The 18012-nt window shown below is 32.4% G+C and overlaps 1 protein-coding gene across 1 annotated transcript in view; it reads left to right on the forward strand.

Moving 5' to 3' along the window:
* The window catches only part of LOC145662857 (calpain-9-like), a 412792-nt gene that overhangs the window by 286898 nt on the left and 107882 nt on the right, over window positions 1-18012 (forward strand). The window contains exons 4-5 of the mRNA XM_081728793.1: window positions 1696-1877; window positions 12870-13010. Of these exons, the coding sequence (XP_081584919.1) occupies window positions 1696-1877; window positions 12870-13010 (323 nt within the window). The remainder of the gene's footprint in view (window positions 1-1695; window positions 1878-12869; window positions 13011-18012) is intronic.

An 18012-nucleotide genomic window follows, 5' to 3' on the forward strand; every position in this document is an offset into this window, starting at 1 on the left:
TTGAATCTTAGTGTATAACTTAAAGACAATGAATATTATCAAAAATGTAGAAAGTGAGCCAGATAGTTTCTACAAAACTATATTACACGAACTAATTTGTTTCCAAAACTACATGTAGGATATGAACTTGGGTCCCGAACAATTATGACATCAGAAACTGCGCACCCAAATTTCCGGTCTATAATAAAATATTTGGAATCAACTGTTAGTTTATTAATTAACATTTTGTAGATACTACCTGACTCACTTGCTGTTTTTATATTCTTCATTGTCTTTATTTAAGTTACTCGTTAATTAAAAAAAAAAAGTTGGGGTGAGATTAGCAAACAGCCTTGAGTGAACTTTTCTATGGTGATAGATAGTATAGATGGGTAGTTTTAAAGGAAGATGGTTATGCCTAAGGAAATTGTTTAAAAAATTTTGACGGAGAAGTCCTCTATGCATTTAATATGAGCAAAATGATATTCCTATCTGGAAAATGAAAAATGAAAGATGTGTTTGGGCATTACCCCATAAAACTTGCAGCATCCTTCCCAGGGCACAGACCTCTATCTTACTCCCTGCTTCCAATGGTATGGGAAGGGATATTCGCAGCCTCAATAAGCCATTCGCCAGCACGCGTATCCGTATCAGTTCAGCTCCATCTTCCAGTAGCCAGCCACCTGCCGGTCACTAGTTCAGTAACGTCCCTCAACCAGCTAGTACTATAGATTCTAATCACCATAAGTTCTTCTCATCTTGTGATTCGACAAGTTCTCAAAACGGTCAGGCGCGAAATCTACAACACAGGACAGTGGGCCTACATTCTCGGGTAAAAAAAATATTTCTAGCTGTCGAAATAATGTCATCCAATTTGCCTACAGATTCGATTCACTTCTCTCTCGCTCTCTGATGCTAACTGGCATGTCCTGTAGTCTGTTAGGCATAGGCTAACAGAGTAAGTAAAAATTCGGACGCTTTAACCCGTACTCTCACTTCAGAGTAATAATGGCGATTCTAGATAAAAAGAAAGAACATTCAGCAGATCCCTGATCCAACTACCTCAGAATTTACAAGCATGTGCTTCTGTCACAGACTTTCACTCATCGGAAAAAATCAATTATGGTCCCTTTCTGATCGAACTAGATCTAGAGAGTTTGAGCTACTGTAAACAAACTTTGCTTGGTGATAGTGGTACGCAGAAATCGTCCGACTAGCTCAATCCTGCGTTTAGTTACATTTATCCCTGTTGTACTTTCTGGCACTTGGATCAAGCATCTGATGTAGAAGAGTTCAAAGGCTTTAAGGTCATATCAATCTGTCTCGTCTATCTTTTAGGTACTCTCTTCTCTCCTCTTTCTCCGAGTCTTATCAGTATTTCTTAATTTGTTAATACATTCACTCACTTATCATCAATAAAACTACTACATTAGGGCTTATTTAGTAGCGGCCATACGAATCAACAGGGATATAATATCATTCTCTGTAATTGCATGAAAGAGCAACTACACTCCAACAATGATTCCATTTTGGTTCTCCAGGTGGCCCCAAGGACTCTATCACCCCACTACTAAACTTCACTTAGTTTTGGTAATTCAATTAGCAGTTATATTAATGGAAACACAAAACAAACCTGTAGTTATTTATGTTGATCATATTATTTAAAAAGTATATTGATTAACTATTTATCTAATAAAATTATGCCTTTCCTAACAGGAAATCTGCCAAAGACCTAGATTTATAGCGGAAGGCGCCAGTAGGTTTGATGTGGAACCTGGAGACTTGGGAGATACGTGGCTTTTGGCGGCAGTATCCTCACTCACCTTAACTCCAAGGTTTCTCGACCGAGTTGTACCACCGGAACAAAGCTTCGAACACGGATATTACGGGATATTTAGGTAAGTAATATTAAATAAGCAACTGAATACATCAAATGCACGAGATGTAGTGTCTCGTATCGGATGCATTCAGTAATATTTACTGAAATATTTTTCTTTTTGTGTGTGTGTTTATGATATGTTTATAACATTTTATGTTCTACTTGTGTCTGCCTATTCGTTAGAATAATCAGATACAAAATTCCTTAAATTAATTCGAAGATACCTACCTATCCACATATCACTATAGTCCAGCTGGGACTTCGGTCTCCTTCAGATTTCGTCTCTACTCTTCTTCATTCTCGTATTCCCATTATCTGCAGTGCATCACTGCGTTTATGCTGTTCCACTGTTAGTTCTTGTAATGGTCAAGGCTTACATAGTGTTCGCACGTTGTTTGTACTAAAGGTCATTTCCATCTCTCTTGCCAATTCCTATCTCCACGTTGTCTGTTCCATCCAAAGCATAACTGAAGTCTTCGTGACATCAGATCTTTTTTACGGGATAAGTTTGTTGGCCTTACGTTCAACCCCCTACCAGCAGGACTAGATAATTTTTAGTCAGCGTTTTCTTCCCTTCGCCTCTGTGGATCCCTCAATTAACTGTAAGATATTGTTATTGGTTTGGTCCACCTCGGAAAATTAACTCGGTACTCTCAATATCTCGTGAGCGTTAGTCTTTTCGCCACCCAGGTAACACTCTGGTGCGAGAACAGCCTCTCCTGCAGAAAATACGAATAACAGGAATGAATTCAGGACATTTCGTGAACACATGCAATAGATTCCTTATTTCGGCTTTTCTCTATGTCTCCATCCATTACAAGAACTCAATGTTAGTTTAGAAAACTAAAACTATAATTATCAGAATGGTTAGCGGGTGAGTCTTTGGTGTGCATTTTGTTTGGTTCTATTTCCGGTAGGTACACAGAACTTTCATTGTTGACTCAGCATTCTGAAGCATTGTTAACGTAAGAGATAGCGAGTATCGTCTAGAACAACCGCGATAAAAGTTAATGTGCTGATCATGCATTGCGCAACTGTATAAAATTTCTAGTCGGCTGTAGTACTTTGTGGCTTTACATCACGGAATTCCACTTTAATTTAGACTGTTTGGCACTTTCAAAATCCTATAAAATACAGTAAACTGACAGTCATTCTAGGATCTTCCATATAATGGAGAAATTTGAATGCTCGACAATACCAGAAGTCAGATTTTTACCTAGACGAGTCGACGTTATAATAATAATAATAATAATAATAATAATAATAATAATAATAATAATAATAATAATAATTGTAAATGCAACTTCCATATAAATTGCAATAATTCTCTCATTCAGGGATTTATTTTATAGAAATATTGTCTATTGATAAATAATGACGTCGTTAATCTCTTAATCGCATTTTTATTTTTATTTTGAGAAAGTTTTAAATAAATTGTCATAGAAATTTAATCAAGAGTCTTTAAAATGTTTTAGAAATAAGTTGGACATTAATATATAATGTAATGATCTAATAAACATTAAATACGGAATTAGGTATTATAATGATTTGGAAAAAATAGTGTTTCTTTTAGTACTAATATATATATATATATATATTTTAACTGTACACTTTGTGTTTAATACTGGGCAAGTTTGCACTCTTAAATGGGCCACATGTCTGATTTGTACTGCTCATCATTGTCATTAACACATAGTTGCAACTAACAAAGACCAGCTGTTTGGAAAATTTGATAAAATTTGTGAAATTTTGCGAAATGGCAAGACCTAGTTAAAATTAACTCAAATTCGATATTTCATTTCCAAAAATAACGAAAGCATCTGCTGTTCCAATTTTTCTTTTCGGAAGACGTCTGTACGGGTTCATGAAGAATACATGGAATTTTACGGAATACATATGTGTGATAGTTTCTATGGAAAAAAATCAAAGTGATTGGGTCATTTTAACCAAATCTTGACATTCCAAGGGTTAGCATTCATTCCGCGTGTGATGAACGTAACTTTATCGGGTTGAACACGAAAAGAGATAGATAGAAAATGGTAAAGAAAAAAAGGCTATGAGTAAAGGACATCAGTATATATATGAAATTCACTTCAAATTTAGAAGAATGTTTTCAAGGATACTCGTTCAAAGGCTTAGCTGGTTGTATATCTAAGGGCAGAGACCAAATATTCATAAACATTGGTAAATGAACTTACGAATTACAATTGTAATCTACTTTTAAATAGTAACTACAAATAACAGTACATTTATAAAATTATTTGTGGATAGAATAAACTAAGTAGGCATTCAAAAGTCCAAGTTACAGGAAAGTGACAACTTTCTTTAAAGAGTTTCTCGATATTCACTATGAAAGAGAGCCAATGCAGGATTTGAGATCCCTCGGACAAGTTTAGAAGAAAACAAAGAGATTTTTCGGGGAATACTGAGATAGTTTGTCAATAATCTTTTTCATGGCATTGGGACATAAAATGGAAATCAAAGCCGGTCCCGGTAAAACTGGAACGCCTGGAAATTCACATCCACCCGTGTTTCAAACAAATTCATTCAAGCTAAGCCAAATACCTTTAATAACTCTAGTTTCGCTATTTTACCACTAAGTTAAACAGGTCATTACCTTTTCGTGATTCATTGCAACAAATGATTATAGAACAAGTCTTTTATCGAGCATGCCAAACCGTAGTATTTTTTCGTTTGCTAGACCATACTGCATTATAAACGTGTACAATTTCTTGGATTCTGCCGATGGTATCTTAACATATATAAAAAAGATACTACAGATGCATTCGGACGGGTTAACATGCAAATTTTTGACATGCCGTGGCTATGCCACCTATTGAGAGGCTGTATTAAAAACTTGCTTTTGCTGCCAGCATGTCAATGATGTATGATTTCACAAACATGTTGAGAATCCATTAATCTTTATTTACTTTTTATGTTCTTTCACATTCCAGTGTAATCCTTCAGCATATGGTATTTATGTAATATGTTTTATACAACATATAGTCGGTTAATTTTGTACAAGGAAGACATTTATATAAGGATTCTGACTCTGTCTTCGAAAAAAAAAAAACATGTTAAGATTTATTATTCCTGTTCGTAGCGATTGGCTATAAATAGTAATATTATTGAACAGTGTGAAGAAGTCATAGCTTTCTTATTTATCATATATAATAAAAGGATTGTAACGTCGATTCTCAATCAGTCTAGACTGATTCTGAATCAAAGTTATTCAGAGCCAAATTCGCATATTATTATTTTTATTATTTTTATTATTATTATTATTATTATTATTATTATTATTATTATTATTATTATTATTATTATTATTATTATTATTATTATGTTTAAAGTAACTGCAAAACAGAAGACAATGCAGAAAAGTACCGATTATCTGTCCAAGTATACAGGTCCTAAATTAACTTTTCATGTTACTCAACTGTTAATAACAAGTTTTTATTTTCTATTTAGATTTTAATGTTCATTACTCTAACTAGGGATGAAAATTTTCCGATTGATGAAAAACTGCGTCACTTGTTTTTCAGAAGAAAATAAATTTTCCAGAAAAATTTTAGGAAAATTTTCTTACTCATTGAAAGTCGTTAAACTTTTTTCCAGAAAATATCTGGTTTATGAAAAGTTGTTTCACTTGCTTTCTTTCTACGTCGTCGTTGTACTGTAAACTTTAATCGTAATAGACGTCGCATGAAACAATGGTCTCATAAAGTGAAAATCTAATCAATTTCTGTAAAATGTATGTTAAAAAATTCATTGTATTATTCCCTTAGAATTCACCTTTGGTCACAGAAAATCATAATATCGATTTTCATCAGTTTTGTACGCTTAATAGAATAATTTCTCATAGATTTACTACTTTCCTACATTTACGTAGGTCTATCGTTTATATATAAGTAGGGTTAATACGAAGTATTTAATCGAGAGACCCAAGTTCGATTCCCAGTGGGTGCTCATGTGGTTCGGATCCTACGTTAAGCCATAGGTACATATAACCTCGATACTTAATGGAACGCTAAAACTCCAAATAAGTAAGTAAATAAGGAAATATTTATTGTAAGTTCGTGAACACCCGAAGTACCAAAGTTAAACTGAAGTATCTCACTAAAAAAATATTGAAAACTTTCATGTAATAACCTTTTCTTATTCATGGATTTCATTCTGAAAAGAAAGTAAACTGAAACTAATATACAAATTGACTTCTGTAGTTTTTCCTCCAGTTTATGTAAGAACAAAATGTTTAAAAGAAAAGTACTAAACTCCAAGCCGCAATAAGCTAAATAACTTCATAAATAAAAAGATATTTCTTGCTTTTTGATTATATGATTATATACGTACTTTTCTATAATATAATTAGTCTGTTCTTCTCTATTATTCTTTTATACATTATTAAAATAGTTTTTCAACACAGAGAATATTTTTTAGAATTAGAATGTATAATAATGAACAACAATTCTTACTACCATATGAACTGTTTCAGATAATATGAAATAACTACAATCCATAAAATTGTTCGTACCACAATGCTAAAACTAATTGTTTCCATCATTGAAAGATTAAAATTGACTTATATAAGGATTAATAACATAATAAACTTTAGGCTGCCTGTGCAAATTGTTCTTCCAAGATCTTCCTTACATAATTGACTCAGTAAGTCAAGTAGCAATTTCAAAGAAAAAAACTTCTTTTTAAGAATTGCTGCAGTGAGTATTGTATGCAGTATTTTATTCATTAAATAAAAGCATTTTTAGAAGCACTTGTTTCCCTTGCTAACTTTTGAAAATTTTCCAATTATGAGAAGTTGTTATGGGAAAATTATAAGTTGCTGTCATTTCATATTCTTATTAGGGATTCAATCAATATTAAAGTTTGTTATAGAGTTAATACTTGATCATGGAAATTTGTTTAGAGCGGAAAATGTTCCGGAAAACCGCGGAAAGTTCTTCACACTACATCATTAACTAATCCTTACAAGTATTATTGCATATAAAGATTCGTCCGTGTTTAATATGTGCGATGATTCGACTGCTGATTAGCTTGGATACTTGGGGTTTACTGTCCTAGAATTGAGAACATAACGCACTGTTTTAAAAAGTTGTATCGAGTAGATTTAGACCGTAGTCTAGTTTTATCAAAAAAATTGCATTAAAAATCATATAATCGTCACGTTATGTCATGGCGTATCTTTTACATGTAAACATTATCTAAGAATATATAACAACTGCATTTTGTAATACCTTCAAAGTCATGTGTCCTCCAAATTTTTATGTTGCCGTTTGTTTTACAAAAATATATACATAGTGGCCTTGCACAGTACACTTCTTCTACATACTTAGCAGCCTGGATCGTTTTTAGTCTTAATTTATGTTCTGTTAGGATAAGCATTTTTAAAATTGAATTTATGTTGTATATGGGGAGAGAGATAGCACTGCACAAAAATGTAACACAATGTACTGTCGTAATGCAATCGTGTCGGAAACCACCAATTTATATAATGTAAGGTTCATAAGATATAATCCTGCGGCGGAAATCACCAATTTATATAGCGTTACACTATAGCCCACAGTTCGAATATTTGTAATCTAATTTATCATTTTACCAAAATTCACTTAAACATTCCATCTTGATATTACCTTTTTCTTATAATATGTAATCAAAGAAAGATTTACACATTTTAAATAACATACATGTAGATTATACAAGATGGATCCTTTGTTATATCATATATCTCTCGTTGCTATGACGACCAATAACACACATCGTCAGACTGCTATGTTAACAGAACATCAAAAACATCAATAATAATATTTGAAGGAAATTAATTAATTTTCTTTTTATATTTTCTTCTTCTTCTTTTAGCTAACTTGTGCATATTTTAATAGCACGTATTGCCCGTAAATACAAGTAATAATATTAAAACACATATTGTCATATAATGTCGCCCGAACAATAGGATTTTTTTAGTTTACAATAAATAAAAAAAGAATCCTGAACCGTTAGATGTTCCATATTAATTACATAAGTTGTTGAACGAACCTCGTATATATTTAAAAATTACATTTCATATAATTATATATCATATTCCTTTATATTAATATAATTTTCTTATTTATTCTAATTCTTATAATTTTATTTTAAATATTTATACAATTCATCGACGCAAAGTGAAGGCACATTCAAAATACGGTATAAAAGTTATTTATTTTTAAGTCCTTTCAGGGCCATTAATACTTGTCATAAGTCAGAAGTTAACAAAATCTATATTATTTTCTCGGGCATAACATAAGATTTTGAAAAAGATATTATTATGACATTCATATAATTGTTTTTTGAACGAGAAAGGATCAAATACATTATATATTCAAACAACATTCAAGTTGCAAACGAAATATCGAGGTTATTTAGAACAAAACAAGATAATCATCTAACAAAAACTAACACAAATAAAGAAATTTTCATATTAAGAATTAATTTAAAAATTAAATGTCATTCATATTAACTTTGGATACAACTTCAGAAGGAACCAATGTCTTAATTAACTGCATCCATTTACTTTTAGTATATTTTGAAGGACGCCATAACTTAAGTTCATCAATGTTGCGTAAACCCAAATTTTTACAAGTTTTCACGTCCATTAGTTCGAAAACTTTAGGATTAATTTGTTTGATACATAAATATGGTCTTATATGCTGGACTTTTACCATATTAAAAATTAGCATATTTATCAAGACTTTGATAAGCATTACTCATATTCTAAATCTTTTTGTTATATTTTATGAAATTCTTATCAGTGATATTTATTTAATTTGTAATTTCGTTCACACATTTCTGAAATGAATGATCATTATTTTTTATAGAATTCAAATAAAGTACAAATAAACGAAATCATAACAATATTTACAGTGAAATAAAACAAGAATCAATTAAATATATTCTTTCGGACGCCACAGCTTTAGTTTAAGTTACATGACCAACGAATTCGTTTAAATTGCATTGAAAGTCATAAATCGGAATACAGTATTACGCGTTATTTATTTCTACAGTTCTTTGTTTCCTATTTTGAGAATTTTGCCATCTTTGAAATTTCTACGAAATCCAATTCGTTGGAAACTAGATCTATGATTATATGCTTCTTAATTATTGTACGATTATTATTACTGTTGCTACTGAGATTAGGTTTGGTTACACGATTACTATTACTGTTGCTACTAAGATTAGGTTTGGTTACATTACCGGTAAAATTAGGTTCAGTTCTCCTTCTTTTTACTGGTGGCTAAATGTCATGTCTCCTAACAGAGCTGTACTTGTTCTTTACACAGTATTCACGGTAATTTGTCCTACCACGGTTTCTGTTCCATGAAGACTTCCTCTGGTCATCCAATGTGTCTCTGTCCTGCTTCTTAGAAATAGCGTCATCGCTGTCATACGGATAATTTTATATCTGACTTCTTTCCTTTTCTATCAACCCTCCCTTCTCTTCGCCGATCATTTTGACTTCCATTTCTGTACCTCGTCCTCTTTCGTCGGATCTCTCCGCTTGCGATCATATTCATCATCGCTGACTTCCATAGTTAGCCTTACAACTTTATCAGAAATAAGTTCTTTGTTTCCATTTGCTTCAAGGATTTGCAAAACAGGAACAGAATCAAAGCACTGTGAGTCACGGTTTGTCTATGAACTATCATGTGAGACACTGTCTGTGAACTATCACTGGATAGAAAATAGAAACGAATTCCGGATTCGTTCTGATTGTCTTGGGAACAACCATCGTTCTCAGCATTCTCATTGTCTTGATCCATTGCACTCTGCTCTGTATGTTAATTAACTATAGCTTCAACAACTTCTACGGACTTTTGATGTAAAGCGTACTGATTGTCTTGGGAACAACAATCGTTCTCAACATTCTCGTTGTCTCGATCCATTACATTCTGCTCTGTATGCTCATTAACTTTAGCTTCAGCAACTTTTACGGAATTTTGATGTAAAGCCTGCCTCCATATCTGTGCAATCTCTTGTGCTAATGGCGGGTTTGTTTGCTCAATCATTAACAGTCGCTGAGCAAGTTGTTCGAAAAGTTCAGCTATCTTTGAGGATGTATTAGCTATCTTTGAGAATATATTCATTTCTATATTATCACTTGCTTTAGGTGTATTTTCACTCCCATTAACACTCATTTTGATATTTCTGTAAATTTTTCTTCCACTCCTTAACAAGGTACTGTATATTCCATGTTCATAGATTTGATAAAACTGCTACGTAATCTTAAAATCAATCTAAAGTTAGTTGTTTAGGAGATTGTTTACTTACCTTCTCACAAATCTCCAGAAATCCTGGGCGGAAACACCAATTTAAAATATATGTCATGCAATCGTGTCGGAAACCACCAATTTATATAATGTAAGGTTCATAAGATATAATCCTGCGGCGGAAATCACCAATTTATATAGCGTTACACTATAGCCCACAGTTCGAATATTTGTAATCTAATTTATCATTTTACCAAAATTCACTTAAACACTCCATCTTGATATTACCTTTTTCTTATAATATGTAATCAAAGAAAGATTTAAACATTTTAAATAACATACATGTAGATTATACAAGATGGATCCTTTGTTATATCATATATCTCTCGTTGCTATGACGACCAATAACACACAGCGTCAGACTGCTATGTTAACAGAACATCAAAAACATCAATAATAATATCTGAAGGAAATTAATTAATTTTCTTTTTATATTTTCTTCTTCTTTTAGCTAGCTTGTGCATATTTTAATAGCACATATTTTTCCGTAAATACAAGTAATAATATTAAAAATACATAATATTGTTATACTGTGTATTTCCTATCTTATTGTTTTCTGTCCCATTACATTTTATTGTCTTCTGTAAAACTTGTTTATTTCACATTCTGGTTATAGTGTCTTGGAAGCTTATGTTTAGAAGTTATCACTATTTAGAGAAATGACTGTAAACCCCTGATTCTGAATGAAATAATAATAATAGCAAAGCTTTATGTAATAATGATAGTTGTTAACTTCTAACACTTAGTTAAGTGTTGTACATAAAGTGTCATATTTTAAGTAAATGTTCTGCAGACTAATAATTCTTGTTATATCAAGTCCAACAATGTACTCTTTACCTTCATAGAAGCATAGCAATATTCTCGCAGTTGATTTATGTTCTTAATGTGAAACTACTATGTTATGCCATTTCTTATTGCATAAGTTAAAGCCTCTTGCTGTATACGGTAATGAGGAGAAAATACCGTTCATTAGTTCGGATAAGGATCCATATTTTTCACAGGAGGTGCTGCAGTGAGTGTATTTCGATTTGCCTGTCATAGAAGGCACGAATGACTATATCTATAGATCAAATGATGAAAATGTCTTAAGTTAAGTGAAGAACACATTTACGTTAATGTTTCAATCCACTGTATTTGTCCTCGTGTTATGACACTTCATTAAAATGTTGTTGGTTGATTTTAAAAATGGAGACACATGTTTATAATTTCGCAGCATGCCCCATGGAAAAAATATCTGGAAAATGTTGAGATTTAGCTAAAGAGGTTAAAGAAAGGCGTAAACCACTATCTACAAATATTCATGTTTTATAGTGATGCAGTACCTGTGCAATGAATTTTGATAAGAAGAAACTGAATCGTTCTTTAAGATCTTTTCGATATTCAGATTTTCTCTAGTTCAGTGTGCAGGATATGTCCTAATTCGATAAATAATATCTAGCACCTATAGATATTTCCCGAATTCCGAATTATATATACTATATAGACAGATATTACACTAGAGACGCTCATCAATATCATTGTTAAACTTTTGTCCGTGATTGTACTTTTAGTTCATTATTCTTCAAAGGATATTCAACGAACAGCGAAAGGAAATTATGGATATTGCGAAACTTAATTGTGATTAATTAATGAATTCTTTATCTGTAAAATTGCTATGTAATTCCGTCTTTGAAATCGTTGCCAAGCACTGAAGTCAGTTAACTTTCACAAGTCAACGTGTAAGATCATGCATTGACAAATATGATGAAAGAAATAGATTCATATGTACACGTCCACGGGTATTTCACCACGAATACAGGAAGTTCCATAACCTCAACTCGAGTCGAGGATCAAAACCACTTGGCTTTCCAAAGTCGTACTAGTGGCGACGAAGATTTATCAGAAGGAACATCTTGTCAGAGGTGATTTTTACTAGTTTTGTGTTCCATCAGTCTTTGATACTCTACATCAGTAACCTGAAGGTATGTACCTGTTTCATATTTGTCAATGCCTAGTCATGAGTCAGTGCTTGGGAAGTTTCGATAAACACAATTGAACGAAAAATTACACACATTCAAAAAAAAAAAAAAAAAAAAACATTCACTCATAAATACTACTATTTTATTTCAATACGAAATTCTCGATGTCTAGATTTTTAAGAAAGTTAATTATTGCTATGATACCTCTCGAGTACGTATCGTTATATGTATATCATAGATAACACATACGCGTAACCGCAGTGATTTATGATATCTTAACCCGCTTTACTAAGCAATTGTAGTTTTCGGGTTGGGCGTTGCATTCACTATTTTCTATGTAGTTTATGGCCCTGATAAACTTTTTCAACTTATAAATTTGAAAAATTCTGATTTCAAGGTATTAATAATAAAACTCCCACATTTCTTTTATGAGTTCTGACTATGACTTTATTTTGAATCCGACGTTTCAATTTCAGAATTTCGAGGGCCTATATTATGCTAATTTAATAGTGGAATACAGCATTGATGTTTGAAAATAATGCCATCAATATTTCCTTCATCAGTTTAACATCTACCTAATCAAAGCTATGTGGAATTTATTATTTATGAATTTAGCTCAACTTCTTAAACATGCATTATATTAAGCCGAGTTCCTGTAAAATACAGATGTAGGCTTTTATTGAACTGTAGACTTATTTCTGATATTATTCATGCTATTTGTGTTTTGTTCAGGTTTCGCTTCTGGCACTTCGGTGAGTGGTTGGAAGTAGTTGTAGACGATAGACTGCCTACGTACAGAGGAAGACTTGTGTACCTTCATTCAACAAATCCAACAGAATTTTGGGCGGCCTTGCTGGAAAAGGCGTATGCCAAGTAAGTATTTTAAAAATGATTTTGTATATACCCAGATATATTAAAAACCGTAATTATTTGTTTATTTGTTGTGTTCTTCCTCTTCTGAATATATCGACCTTATTTATATAAACACTTTGGCCTTTGGAAACGTTTACGAGAAATGAATTGGGTCCGAGAAATGTAAGAGACCTTAGACAAATGTCTTAAGAAAGTGTCAGGCTTGCTTAGAGTTGCCAACTGAGCGGTATTTTACCGGCTGATAGATATTTTTACTCTCCACTACCAAAGTTTAATATACCATTATTCTTCACTTTATTTGAGAGTTATGAGTGGGTGCTGAAAATTGCTAGCAATAGTTGACAACCCTAGCAATATTATATAAGATTAACCTTAATTTTACGTTTTCCGTATGGCTGAAATGATAGCCTGAAATAAGCTTCCAAAATGAAAGAGAAAAACATCGTTTCAACAATATTCTTTATAATAAAAGAGACGTTTCAATAATAGAACATCATGGCTCAAATTTTTATGAGAATACATGTTGTAGTAGTCATACAATAATGTCAGATTTTTTAAATTTTTGTCAGACAGTAATAAGAATAATTCCTCCTTTTCACTAGAAAGTAAAGAAACTGCCAAACGTTTATTTATTTACTTGATTGTAAGATTAAATATATGTGATGAAGAAGGATGAACATATTAAAACATTCATTTAAGCTCTTTATTTATAATTAACTGTAAGAAAACTAAAATTGTTATATTTCGTTCAAACCACTTAAAATATATAGAATTAGTGTAAATTGTAAATGAATCACAAATTAGGTTGACTTTGTTCCAGAAAATTTTGTCCAGTGTGGCAAAATCAAAATGTGAAGAGGTTGCACTTTGGCACTATTTTGTACAGGATGTCTCTTCAGAACATGTAATCTCAGGTACAAGAGTAGGGGAAACGTTTGCCAACTCCGGGAAAGGAGCAGCAAAGCTCTCCCGGAAGTATACCTGGAAGAAACACTAATTACGTTATATCTGAGAATAATTTTTCATGATTGAAGTATAATTTTCGATTTTAAACAAAAACACACATAAACATACAGTCACATGTCACACACTGTCACACATGATGGCAGCTTCAATTTTCACATTTTTCACAATAATTATTCGCGCAGCCTTTGTTCTTCTATTTATTCGGTCATTTGCAACATACATAATTTCATGAAGTTGGGCTTTTCCCTTTTTTTAACAGGTTGACTCACCGCATTATAATATATGATGCCTAACATCATGCTATTATAGTACGCTCTATACCTTTCTCACGATACATCAATTATAATAAAGAAAGAGAAAAATTAAATTAAAATAATTTTAAAAGTTGTTAAAAAACAAAATTATCTTCTGTTTATTCGCTATAGCTGTAAGCGTGTTGCACTTATCACTTCAGTGATAACGTGCATCGTACTCGCAATCAATCCTGTTATAAGCTTATATGTCGTACTATTTTACTATAACTAGTGACAACTAATTTTTGCGCTAAAGTATGATTCGTTTCTTCCCAACATAACTGACATATAACTTCCTTAGACCAACCAAATGATTAAAAAAACTCCACAATATTAAAATTTCACTACCGAACAGACGGTGTAACCATGTGCAGAAATCTGAATAATAATATTAAAAATAACGTTATTTTCAGTACTGCCGCCAGATCTTAGGCAAAAATTCTATGCTTCATAAGATGTCAACATACAATCATTTATATTCCATAAGCTAGAAAAAATTCCGTCATTGGGGTACATAGAAACACGTTTTCGTCTTCGTCATTATAGAGCTCCTGAGATATTAATGGCAGCAACTTAGAAATTATTCCGAAAGTTGGGTTTTATCTACGTATCTTACGGAATGTAGCGGACAATACAACAGTTAACTCAACTCAGCTTTGTTTTTTCTTCATTTAACATATCCCTAGATGAGTAGAGTTGAATAGAAACAATAACTAGGAAATCTTTATTGTTTTTATTTGGCCATTACAGGGGTAAACAGAAACATTTGCTTTAGCTAAAAGAGGTCTGTTCACCTGCACAGGAAATCTCAACGTCTTTATAGAAAATAGCAAAAACGTTCTTGTATACCGAGTCATGTATATAGAATAATAAAAATTTTAAAAACCGAAAATACCAAGAAATCTTTTCTTACTTTCGAAGCATGAGGAAGTAAAATAAATGGAGGCACGAAGTTTCATAATAATATCCTCATACAGGAAGTAGGATTTCTCATTTCTTTATGTAAATTTCATTGTCTGTGATGCTCTTTTGAAGATTTTCCCACAAACCTATCATCTCCAACATCATACACTATTGCCACTTATAATTCACTGATGTCGTTTTTCTTTCCATTTATCTTCACTACAACGAAGTCACCAAAATGAAAAGAGATATTAGTAATGGTATCATCTAATATTTTCAGCTTCAAGAAGACTATGTTTTTTTTCTTTGTATGAAAGCACCAAATCAGTGTCGTGAACTCAATAATCATTAGAACTTTCTGAAGATAAGTTCTCAATATGGCTTAACTTTTTTTTAATGATGTGGCCTGGAGTGCGATTCCTTAGTGTGAGAAAAATACGTTCCAGTTCCACGATCCTCATTCCTCTTCTTTTGGTCATCTGACAAAGAAGCTTCCGCGAACGAGACCATAATCTGTCAATATGGGACTCACACTTTTACCAGCAGGAACACCTTTCTGTGCTTTATTTCTTTTTGTTGTTTCATCCTGACGCATGCACTTGAACCGATTTACAAAGGAAGATTCTGCAGCAGGCTTGTAGGTGCGAAGCATAGCTGACTTAGAGGAATTTCGACTATAGGATTTTGTAACAAACCTTTTTTTATATAATTATATGTGTGTGTAGCTACTATATTTCATAAATAATGCTGTGTTTCTATTCACTTCATGAATTTAAAGTGTTCACTTTCTCCGTAACAAGTCTAATTTTATAACAAACCTTTTGAAATAAGAAACATTTCAATTTAGATTTTATTGAAGCGAAACCCCAGCAATGCCCTACTGCAATTAACAAAATAAACATAAAGTTCCAAATAGTACTTACCCAAAAAAAAAATCGGAGCCCGAAAAGAGCTTGTCGAAATAACATAACTTAGTAACACTGTTGCCATCTAGAAGAGTTTTGATGCCTTATCAACTTTTTTTTTTTTTTGTTTGGACTCTGAAAACAAAATAGAAAGAGGTAATATTGAAATATCACTTGACTGTGTGCTATTTTCTTTCCTAGGCTCGTGCAAAAATATGAAGCTTTGTTCCTACTCACCACAGTGCTTTTTAAACCCAAATTACAGTAATATTAAAGTACAGTATAGAGTAATGAAATATAACATAATTGTCAACTAAGCAAGCTAAGCCCGTTGTCAGGAGGTTAAAATAGTCATATTTCCAAGATTAAAATAAGATTAAAATCAAAACAGTCAATTTCATCATATACCATTTTCATAAGAATGTAAACTAAAGTTCCATTTAAAAGAATTTATATTTTATTTAAAACAAAACACATCTAGCAGGCATAAATTTGAGATAACTTTTATCGTATTTATAACAAAAATATAGATTAGGTAAAGTGTACTGAAGTAATGCAAAATCAAGATTGCCAAATAGATTCCTTGTCATAAAGTTAAAACGTTTAATCTATGTGGCGAACACTGTGTTACTGGTTATAATATTAATAATATAATTGACATGAGAGTCACATAGTTGTCATGATTACTACAAAGTAACAAAATACAAAAGATGAGCCTCAGAACCACTACTGGAGATTTCTACCCCCGCAGAAAGCCAAAGTTAGGTGACGTCCTCATATCCAAGAATCTTGTGTAGAAATAGAAAAATTTTTGATTCTTGCATATAAACAACACATGAATATAACTACCAACCAGTATCCTATCTATATCTCATCAGTAGGGCAACTCAAAAGCATAAAAAGCATAACAGCAATTTACACATATGGTTGGTACCTTCAACATGGTTGTGGTTGTCTAAGGGTCAAGAAAAAACTAAAAGCATAATAAAGCATAATTTTGGAAAATAAAGCATAAAGCATAATTTAAAATATATAACACAATTCTCGGAAAATGCTGTTTAACTGACAATTTAACATACTGTATTAATATTTTCTAAAACCAATATTTACAGTGCAAAACCTTTGAGAATATAACAATGCAATAACGAAAAGCTTATTTTTATTTCTGTAAACTTTTTTTTGTATAATCCTTTGAAGTGGAGAAAAGAAAAAAGGAAAAGAAGAGAACTTTCCGCCAACAATGAATAAATAATTTTATTCTAAGTGTAACTGTACAGTTATGTATGATGGTTCGAAATGTACAAAAAGTGCACAAGAACTCCACATGAGTACCTGTTGAACTTCAGCACTTCTGCTGGTGGCAACTTTTACTTACCCTTTCTGCATATATGCACACCTAAGGCGCACACAAGTGATAAGAAAAACGGACTCAAGTAAAGCATATCTCTTTACAAGTACATTAACTAGAAAGTTCATTAAATATGAAAGAAACTGGTTGCATAAAATATTAATAAATACATCAAGATATTTAGAATATTTAATGTATAGTAAATATTATATTTGGTCTAGGAATTAATTCGTGCGGGTGGATAAGAGATGGCGCAACGAACGGAGCGTCCCACAGTTCCGTGTATCCACACATGTGTTGCAAACCCCTGTCATCGCGTATCGTTCGTAGTATAGGGCAGTGGATTAAAGCGTCAACAACACCAGTTTGTAGTTAAGTGAACATGGCGCAATTTGTGCCTGATAAAGTGTTTTTGCGGGGTGTCCTGCTGCATTACTTTAACATGCAGAAAAGTGCGACTGAAAGTCATCGTATTTTGGTGGAAGTGTATGGTGACCATGCTCTAGCTGAGCAAACGTGTCAGAAGTGGTTTGCACGGTTTAGAAGTGGTGATTTCGGCTTGGCAGACCAAGAGCGAGCTGGACATC

The sequence above is a fragment of the Thermobia domestica genome, chromosome 10, assembly GCF_964235325.1.
Source record: "Thermobia domestica chromosome 10, izTheDome1.hap1.1, whole genome shotgun sequence".
Classification (NCBI taxonomy): domain Eukaryota; kingdom Metazoa; phylum Arthropoda; class Insecta; order Zygentoma; family Lepismatidae; genus Thermobia; species Thermobia domestica.